Source organism: Hypomesus transpacificus, chromosome 19, assembly GCF_021917145.1.
Source record: "Hypomesus transpacificus isolate Combined female chromosome 19, fHypTra1, whole genome shotgun sequence".
Classification (NCBI taxonomy): domain Eukaryota; kingdom Metazoa; phylum Chordata; class Actinopteri; order Osmeriformes; family Osmeridae; genus Hypomesus; species Hypomesus transpacificus.
Window position 1 is genome coordinate 230,002 of NC_061078.1, and position 10,191 is coordinate 240,192.

Genomic DNA, 10,191 nt, shown 5'->3' on the forward strand with positions numbered 1-10,191 from the left:
GAGATCGGTCTGGGCTGACCACATGCTCTGGACTGACCACACGCTCTGGGCTGACCACACGCTCTGGGCTGACCACACGCTCTGGACTGACCACGCACTCTGGACCGGGGTTGGGCGGTCTGAACGCGTGTGGTCTCTGGGCGTCATGACAGTTTCTAATGGTTTGATTGTGTTTGGAGACATGAGACACAGGAGATTAAATCAGATTCTCTCTCTTTATGTCTCTTCCATCACCTCCTTTCCCTCCCTCCCTCCCCCCCTCCCTCCCCCTGCTCTCCCTCCCTCCCCCTGCTCTCTCCCCCTCCCTCCCCCCTCCCTCCCTCCCTCCCCCTGCTCTCCCCCCCCCCTCCCTTCCTCCTCCTCCCCCTCCTCCTCTCCCTTCCTCCTCCTGCTCTCCCCCCTCCTCCCCCAGCTACATGTATTGGACAGACTGGGGGGGAGAACGCCAAGCTGGAGCGCTCTGCCATGGACGGCTCGGACCGTCTGGTTCTGATCAACAACAACCTGGGCTGGCCCAACGGCCTCGCCATCGACTCCACCGGGGGGCAGCTGCTCTGGGCAGACGCACACACAGAGGTCAGCACCCCTGACCCCAGACCTCCCTGACCCTTGACCTCCCTGCCTCCCCCCCCCCCCCCCCACACACACACACACACTCAGTGCATGGAATCATGTTCAGTATATAGAATCAGTCACGTGACCCAGCAGTAGTGTGTCGCAGCGTAGCGGTCATGTGACCCAGTCATGTGACCCGGCCCTTGTGTTCCGTAGCGCATCGAGGCTGCGGACCTGAACGGCCAGAACCGGCGTACGCTGGTGTCCCCAGTGCAGCACCCGTATGGCCTCACCCTGCTGGGGCCCCACCTCTACTGGACCGACTGGCAGAGCCGCAGCATCCAGAGGGCCGACAAGGCCTCCGGAGCCAACACCATCACCGTGCGCTCCAGCCTGCCCGGACTCATGGACATCCAGGCTGTGGACCGCCAAGCCCCTCTGGGTGAGCCTCAGTCACTGCCTCAGACACTGCCTCAGACACTGCCTGAGACACTGCCTCAGACACTGCCTCAGACACTGCCTGAGAACTGCCTGAGACACTGCCTCAGACACTGCCTCAGACACTGCCTGAGACACTGCCTCAGACACTGCCTCCCTCTGCCTCAGACACTGCCTCAAACACTGCCTCAGACACTGCCTCAGACACTGCCTGAGACACTGCCTCAGACACTGCCTCAGACACTGCCTGAGACACTGCCTCAGACACTGCCTCAGACACTGCCTGAGAACTGCCCTGAGACACTGCCTCAGACACTGCCTCAGACACTGCCTCAGACACTGCCTGAGACACTGTCTCAGACACTGCCTCAGACACTGCCTCCCTCTGCCTCGTTATTATCGATGTTACGTCTTGTCTCCATGTTCTAACCTCAAGTCCCTCCTCCCCCCTCCCCCTTCCTCCCCTCCCCCTTCCTCCCCTCCCCCTCCCAGGCGTTAACAAGTGTGGGCGTAACAACGGGGGTTGCTCCCACCTCTGCCTGCCACGCCCCAACTCCACCTCATGCGCCTGCCCCACGGGCATCGTGCTGCGGGCCGACGGGCGCTCCTGTGACGCCTCCCCGGAGACCTTCCTGCTGTTCTCTAACCGTGTGAGCGTGAGGAGGATCTCCCTGGACACAGACGACCACACCGACGTTCACGTGGACGTCCCCGAGCTGCACAACGTCATCTCCCTCGACTACGACAGCCTGGACGGCAAGCTGTACTACACCGACGTCCACCTGGACGTCATCAGGTACACACACGTGTACACACACACGTATAGATACATACACCTACACCTACACACACACACACACACACGTATAGATACATACACCTACACACACACACGTATAGATACATACACCTACACACACACACACACACGTATAGATACATACACCTACACAGATACACACACACACACATGGATGATGTAGTGGGATGACCCTGGTATGACCCTGGTATGACCCTGGTATGACCCAGGCGCTGTAACCTGGACGGTAGTGGGATGGAGACGGTGATCAGTCAGGGCCTAAAGACCACCGACGGCCTGGCAGTCGACTGGGTCGCACGCAACATGTACTGGACCGACACCGGACGCAACACCATCGAGGTGGCCCGCCTGGATGGCACCAGCCGCAAGGTCCTGGTCAACAACAGCCTGGACGAACCCAGGGCCATCGCTGTGTTCCCCAGCAAAGGGTGAGGGGAGGGAGAGAGGAGAGGAGGGGGAGAGGGGAGAGGGGAGGGGATGAGGGGAGGAGGGGAGGAGAGGAGGGGGAGAGGGGAGGAAAGGAGGGGGAGAGGGGAGGGGAGAGTAGGGGGAGAGGGGAGGGTTCTGGTCGTGCTGTGGTCCACGTGTGTTAAAACTGAGTGTTTCTGACCAAGGTGTGGTTGCTCCACAGGTACTTGTTCTGGACAGACTGGGGTCACATCGCCAAGATCGAGCGAGCTCACCTGGATGGGTCGGACCGGAAGGTTCTGATCAACACTGACCTGGGCTGGCCCAACGGCCTCACTCTGGACTACGACACGCGCAGGTCTGGGAAGAAACATTGACAAGCTCAGCTTTCATCCAAACACACACAGGAGATCTGTTCATCTGAGGACATGCTGTCAGGGATCTGCTGGAGCTTCTTCTGGTTCAGCTGTTGACGTTCTGTCAGGGTTCTGTCAGGGTGTTGAGGTTCTGTCAGGGTTCTGTCAGGGTGTTGAGGTTCTGTCAGGGTTCTGTCAGGGTTCTGTCAGGGTGTTGAGATTGTGGTGTCTCTGCAGGATCTTCTGGGTGGACGCTCACCTGGACAGGATCGAGAGCTCTGACCTGAACGGGAAGCTGCGTCAGATCCTAGTCAGCCCTGTGTCACACCCCTTCGCCCTCACACAGGTACCCCCACCTGGCCCCCCCCTGCCAACTGCCAATCACCACCCGGCCCCTCCTCCCAACTGCCAATCATCACCTGGCCCCTCCTCCCACCTGCCAATCACCACCTGGCCCCTCCTCCCACCTGCCAATCACCACCTGGCCCCTCCTCCCACCTGGCCCCTCCTCCCACCTGCCAATCACCACCTGGCCCCTCCTCCCACCTGGCCCCTCCTCCCACCTGCCAATCACCACCTGGCCCCTCCTCCCACCTGCCAATCACCACCTGGCCCCTCCTTCCACCTGCCAATCACCACCTGGCCCCTCCTCCCTGCCCCTCTCTCTCTCCACTCTCCTGCTCTCACTCTCCTGTTCTCACTCCCTCAATCACTCCACTCACGTCTGACTCCTCCCTCATCCACTTGTTCTCAGTCATTCTGTTTAACCATTCCTTCTTCCTTCCTCCATTTCTGACCCTCATTTTTCTTCCTTACCTTGTCTCCCCTCCCCCCTCCCCTCCCCCCTCCCCCCTCTCCTTGTCTGTCTTGTTTTTTTATCCCCTCTCTTTCTCTCCTTCTTCTCTTTCTTCCTCGTCCTCCAGTTGAAGCCGGTGTCCTCTCCTCTAATCCCTTTCTCCCGACTCTCACAGCAAGACCGCTGGCTGTACTGGACGGACTGGCAGACTAAGTCCATCCAGCGAGTGGACAAGCACTCAGGCCGTAACAAGGAGACAGTGCTGGCCAACGTGGAGGGGCTCATGGATATCATAGTGGTGTCTCCCCAGAGACAGAGTGGTAAGGAGACCCTGTCTTAGCCCTCTGGGTCATAGCCCTCTGGGTCATGGACCTGGAGCAGGGGTTAAAGGTCAGCAGGGGTTAAAGGACACCAGGGGTTAAAGGATACCAGGGGTTAAAGGTCAGCAGGGGTTAAAGGTCAGCAGGGGTTAAAGGCCGCTCTCTCCTCGCAGGAACAAACCACTGTGGGGCGAATAATGGAGGGTGCACTCACCTGTGCTTCTCCAAGACCAACACCTTCGTGTGCTCCTGTCCTGATGAAGCAGACAGCCGACCCTGCTCCACCAGTGAGTTACTGTGTGCGTGTGTGTGTGTGTTTGTGTGTGTGTGTTTGTGAGTGTGTGTGTGTGTGCGTGTGTGTGTGGGGGGGGGGGGGGGGGGGAGAGTGTGTGTGTGTAAAGGGTTGTGAGCGTGTGAATGAGTGTAAGTGACTGAGTGTGTGCATGTGTTTTGATGACGTTGGGCCCAGTTCTCTAACGTTAAAGTGTGTGTGTTCCAGTCTCGGGGTACGTTCCCACCTTGCCAGACAGAGGCACCACCAGCACCCCTGCCCCCCCAAACGTCCCCCAGGTGCCCACAGATGCCCCCCCCTCGGGGCCCCCCCGCTGGTCAAGTAAGGCTACTGCAACTGCAACCTCCCTCCAGTGGGAGCTGCTGACAGCTGAGCTGTGTGTGACAGGGATGCTGTGTGTGACAGGGATGCTGTGTGTGACAGGGATGCTGTGTGTGACAGGGATGCTCTGAGCTGTGTGTGACAGGGATGCTGTGTGTGACAGGGATGCTGTGTGTGACAGGGATGCTGTGTGTGACAGGGATGCTGTGAGCTGTGTGTGACAGGGATGCTGTGTGTGACAGGGATGCTCTGAGCTGTGTGTGACAGGGATGCTGTGTGTGACAGGGATGCTGTGTGTGACAGGGATGCTGTGTGTGACAGGGATGCTCTGAGCTGTGTGTGACAGGGATGCTGTGTGTGACAGGGATGCTGTGTGTGACAGGGATGCTGTGTGTGACAGGGATGCTCTGCTTGTTTCAGCTGCACAGACAAAAGCTCTGGAGTGGAGGGCTGTTTACAGAGCGACGTGGTGACGGCCCCACATGGTGAGTCCTCCATCATCCTCACCCTCACTATCATCCTCATCCTCACTATCATCCTCACCATCATCCTCACCATCATCCTCACTATCATCATCACCCTCACCATCATCCTCATTATCATCCTCACCCTCACTATCATCCTCACCCTCACCATCATCCTCATTATCATCCTCACCCTCACTATCATCCTCACCCTCACCATCATCCTCATCCTCACCCTCAGCATCATCCTCACCATCATCCTCACTATCATCCTCACCATCATTCTCACCCTCACCATCATCCTCACTATCATCCTCACCCTCAACATCATTCTCACCCTCACCATCATCCTCATCCTCACCATCATCCTCATCCTCACCATCATCCTCATTATCATCCTCACCATCATCCTCATCCTCACTATCATCCTCACCATCATTCTCACCCTCACTATTATCCTCACCCTCACTATCATCCTCACCCTCACTATCATCCTCACCCTCACTATCATCCTCACCATCATCCTCACTATCATCCTCACCATCATTCTCACTATCATCCTCACCATCATTCTCACCCTCACCATCATCCTCACCATCATTCTCACCCTCACTATCATCCTCACCCTCACTATCATCCTCACCATCATCCTCACTATCATCCTCACCATCATTCTCACTATCATCCTCACCCTCACTATCATCCTCACCCTCACCATCACCCTCACCATCACCCTCACCATCACTATCATCCTCACCATGATCATCTGGGTTTTTGTTGCCGTGGTAATTAACTGGTTAACAACGACACTTGTTTGTTTTTGTTTTCAGGGGAGGGCCTTCACATCAGCTACGTGATCGGTGGAGCTCTGACCATCCTGTCCCTCCTCATCCTCATCGCTGCCTTCATCATCTACAGGTGAGCCATGCACCTGGGCTGGCCATGCACCTGAGCCATGCACCTGGGCTGGAAGCACCTCACATAAATACAATAGAATTCTTTCATCTATTATTATTATTTTACAAATCAGTGCTCAAACCCTGGCAATGACAAAAACATGTCCAGATCTCGTGAGTTGTTATGTGGCCAGTAAAATACATATTATATATTTTAATAGTATAATATAAAAATAAAGCAGTTTCCATGGTTTCTGTTCTCAGACACAAGAAGTCTAAGCTTGCGGACCCAGGGGTGAGCAACCTGACCTACAGCAACCCCTCCTACCGTACCTCCACCCAGGAGGTGAAGATCGAGGCGCAGAAGCCGCCCATGTACAACCAGCTCCGCTACAAGAAGGAGGTCACTATCATCATCATCATGATATCTACAGAATGATGCACTCATGGTGCTTTTATCTGAAGCTAAATACAGGGGGATTTGACCTTGCAACCTTTTGATCTGCAGTCAGATGCTGTAACCACTGAGCTATACCCATCTCCATGCTCTACCACTGAGCTGTACCCATCCATATACCTGTCTCTCTTCACTGATGTGGCTACAGCCAAACTGTATTGACGGTGCTCTGAGCCTGGGTTAGAATATGAAGGATCAAGAGGTCACTGGTTCGAATCCCCTCCCATACGTCTGTTTGGAAAAAAGTAGGCCAACAGTGTAAAATGGTCATTAATGACAACAGAGGAATACATTTAACCTGAATCCGTTTGGGTCGTCCGCTTGTTAGGACAGTAATGTGACAGGATCTTTGTGTGAGGTTAGGCCACATGCCAGGCTGTGTCTGGACCCAGAGTCCAACACCTTGAAGAGACACAGGCCCTCATCTGTCCCAACACTCATCTCTCCTACCCCCTCTTCCCCCTTTCCCTCACAACAGCTCTCTCATCCTTACAACTCCCTCTCTCCTTTCATCTTTTGACCCGCTTGATCTGCGGAGAGGTAGTCCCACTGCATGGAGGAATCACTCCTCTGCTCTCTTTTTGTCTCTCACTCTGCTTTTCTCCCTTCTCTTTCTTCCTCTCTCTCTCTCTCTCTCTCTCTCTCTCTCTGTCTCTCTCTCTCTCTCTCTGCATGTTAGCAGTTATCTCTCTCTCTCTGTCTGCATGTTAGCAGTTCTCTCTCTCTCTGTCTGCATGTTAGCAGTTCTCTCTCTCTCTGTCTGCATGTTAGCAGTTCTCTCTCTCTCTGTCTGCATGTTAGCAGTTCTCTCTCTCTCTCTGTCTGCATGTTAGCAGTTCTCTATCTCTCTGTCTGCATGTTAGCAGTTCTGTCTCTACTTGTCCTCTGCTTGGCGTGTTGAACCTGATTCCGAGTGTCTTCAGTCTGACCCCTTCAACAGTCGTTGTGTTTCTGATCTGCTTGCCTCTTACGAGAAGCCCATCGGACGGGCGAGAGCTGACAGTAACGAGAAGACAGACCCTGACCGAGCCTCCCTAACCCAGCCCCTCTAACCCCAACCCCCCAGCCCCCCTAACTCCTGCCCCCCTAACTCCAGAGCAGCATGGGTAGTGTGTTGAGTGATGAGAGCCTGCTCTGGAACAGTCCTTACTGCATTTGAGGTTCCCCCATGGTGCCTCGTTCCAACACGGCCAACCAGACTAACCCTGCCCCTATCCCTAACCCTCACTGACTGTGTGCTCCATGCAGGGGGGCGTGGAGGGGGGCTACAGCAGTGAGAAGATCCGCATCGTGGAGGGCGTGTGTCTGCTGTCCAGCGAGCAGCTGTACTGGGACGACCTGAAGCAGCTGCGGACGCCCCGGGGCGGCGGGCTCCACGCCTGCATGCGCACCGACACCGTGTCCCTGCAGGCCAGCAGCGTCTCTCTGGACGACGGGGAGACGGAGCAGCTCCTGCAGGAGGAGGCGTCTGAGTGCTCCTCCATTAGCACGCTGCCTCCCAGCTGCTCCACGCCACACCGCCACGCCCAGCACAGCCTGCCCGACACCAGCTGGACCGCCGCTCGCAAGCCCTCCACGGAGAGCGAGGTGTGAGGAGGGCCCGCGCCCTGCTGACCCCCGCACACACACTCATATACACACACATACTCATATACACACACACACTCACTCATACACACGTAAAAAAACATGCGTGCACACACATACATGAAAGAATACAAATTTCTACACGCATACAAATACATGCGCACATATACACACAAACATGCACATGCGCGCACACACATGCACATATACACACACACACAAACAAGCGCCTGCTTTAAAACATATATACATTTTACTGTAGACAGACCTATCTAGATCAGCACATACAACTACATACAATAGTATTATTCTGTAGTTATGTATTAGATGATTCAGACATAAACACAAGTTAGAGGTACTCTTACTGTAGGTACTAGCAAACAAACGTGATTACAACTTTATTCAAACCTGCATACTTACAGTCAATACAAGCCCTACACACACACACACAAACCTGAAAACTTCTGTATCTCTGAGCTCTGGACTCCTCGCTCACTCTCTTTCTCTCTCTCGCTCTCTCGCTCTCTCTTACACACACACAACTGTATTGTAAACACATACAATATATACATATAATAAATACACACACATTATTATCACATGATCTGCTCTCTGCTACAGTAACTGCTAACTCCTTAAAACAAAAGACTTCACTACCAGTTCTGATCATGCTGGAACACAAATGCAAGAGACTTTGAAAAGGAACCGCAGAAAAAATTCTGGAGCCTTTCTGATGACAAAAGCAAACCCCTTTGAGCGAGAGCAGCTTCCTTGTGTATAACAGAAGCATTTTTTGTGAACTTTTTTGACAAAGAAAAAAAAGAAATTGAAAGAAAAAAAACATTGTACTCCTGGACTACATAACAGCAGCTTCCTATCCTAATGCCTCACATCGTCGCTTGTGTTTTCATGAACTCTATTTATGATCTTTTGTACTTGAGTGAGTTTGCTGATCTTAAGAACAGTTATGCTTTAGAACAGTACTGAACGACTCAGTCATCCATGGTGATATTTATGACAGTGCCAAAGGGGGGGGGGGCTTCCACATGTCACTTCCTTGCTCATCTCCTCCCGGTAACGGACCTGCTGGGACACTCACGCGACCGCTGCACCTGTCCTTTAGGACGGTCGGTTCCCGCCGCCACCAAACCAACCTGGGACTCAGTATCCGCTACTCCTGACTATATGTGGTTCCTGAAGTCGCATTCATTTGAAATCAAGAGTAAAAGATTAGAAAATGTGTGTTGTTAAAAAAATATATATCACTGCAATTATACCATCCTTTCTGGGGTGGACGTCTGTCTCCATGAAGTATAAGTGCCAAACATTTGTTTCGATTTTCTTTTTCTCTATTTAATTTATATTTTTTGGGAGGTTTTTAAAATGTGTGTGGCATTCTTGTAAGCATTCTGATTAAAGTAGAGCTACCATATCTGAATCTGTGAAGCGGTGTGCACTTACAGTACGTTAGATAATCGCAACACAGTGTATATCTAGTACAGTGTCTTCAGTAACATACCGATGGCGTTTGGGATGATATAGCCTACATTCAAATACTTTACACCTGCTTAACTATAGAAGGGTTATAGCCTAGAAATGACCATTTATCCAGCATGTATTTCATTCAAGTTGCTTTTCTAGAGGGCGGTGTGTTGAGAAGCATGCATGTCTGTGTGATGAAGATGATGAGGGGGGAAAGAGTGTTACTGTGGACAGATGTCAGTTTTCAAACCCACTTGTCGTGAAGTAATTTCTTCTAGTTCAGCATCACGCTGATTCGCTGCTAGATGAGCACGAAGGCCAATGAGGAAGGGTCTTGGCAGCTACTTTCCCTGAAGTCTCTGACGATTGGCTGAGGGCGGGCATGCAGAGAATCAGATTAACAATCCTCGCACACAGTCCCACCCACTCAACTAAAGTTGCTAAACAACTGTACAGATTTACCATTCATACACAGATAAAAGCAAACATTTGTATTTGTTGAAGATATTGTGTTGATTTTTTGTTGTATAGTCTTTTGTACAAAGGGATTTCAAGATTGTTTGACTTGTATTAATTTTACTCACTGGAGAAGATTTTTTTTGCTGGATTATTGTAACCACTGTTTTCTAGTCTTGTAAATGATAGGGTTGATGCCAGTTATTTAATAGTTCTCTTTGTGTTATGAAATATTGTTCACATATAACTGTTGTAAAGTTAACAAAAAGAGATATTTATGATTTCTTTGTTTGGTTGTCACTTAATGTGTAAATATGAAAAGACTGTTTATGTATTTCCATTGTAGTACTAACAAACGGTGTTGTGTGATATAGTAAACTACTCCTTTGCTATCTTTTAATATAAAATTGCATTTGCATTTCAACGAAAATATGACACTTTTGTACCCGATCTCTTCATTTAAAACACAAGACTGTATATAAAGATGGACGTCTCCACATCCACTAAACCTGACTAAACTTTGTTTTCACACATACATTTTTT

At 51.8% G+C, this 10,191-nt stretch overlaps 1 protein-coding gene across 1 annotated transcript; it reads left to right on the top strand.

The window, feature by feature from the left end:
- The first annotated feature begins 416 nt into the window (after positions 1-416).
- lrp4 (low density lipoprotein receptor-related protein 4) lies at positions 417-10,156 on the top strand. The gene is given in 14 exon segments (XM_047042276.1): positions 417-434; positions 436-576; positions 772-997; positions 1,486-1,789; positions 2,023-2,241; positions 2,445-2,579; positions 2,815-2,923; positions 3,501-3,693; positions 3,867-3,980; positions 4,193-4,301; positions 4,727-4,791; positions 5,601-5,688; positions 5,931-6,069; positions 7,372-10,156. Coding segments are annotated over 14 exon segments (2,205 nt in total). The 3' UTR covers positions 7,717-10,156.
- The last annotated feature ends 35 nt before the right edge of the window (positions 10,157-10,191 follow it).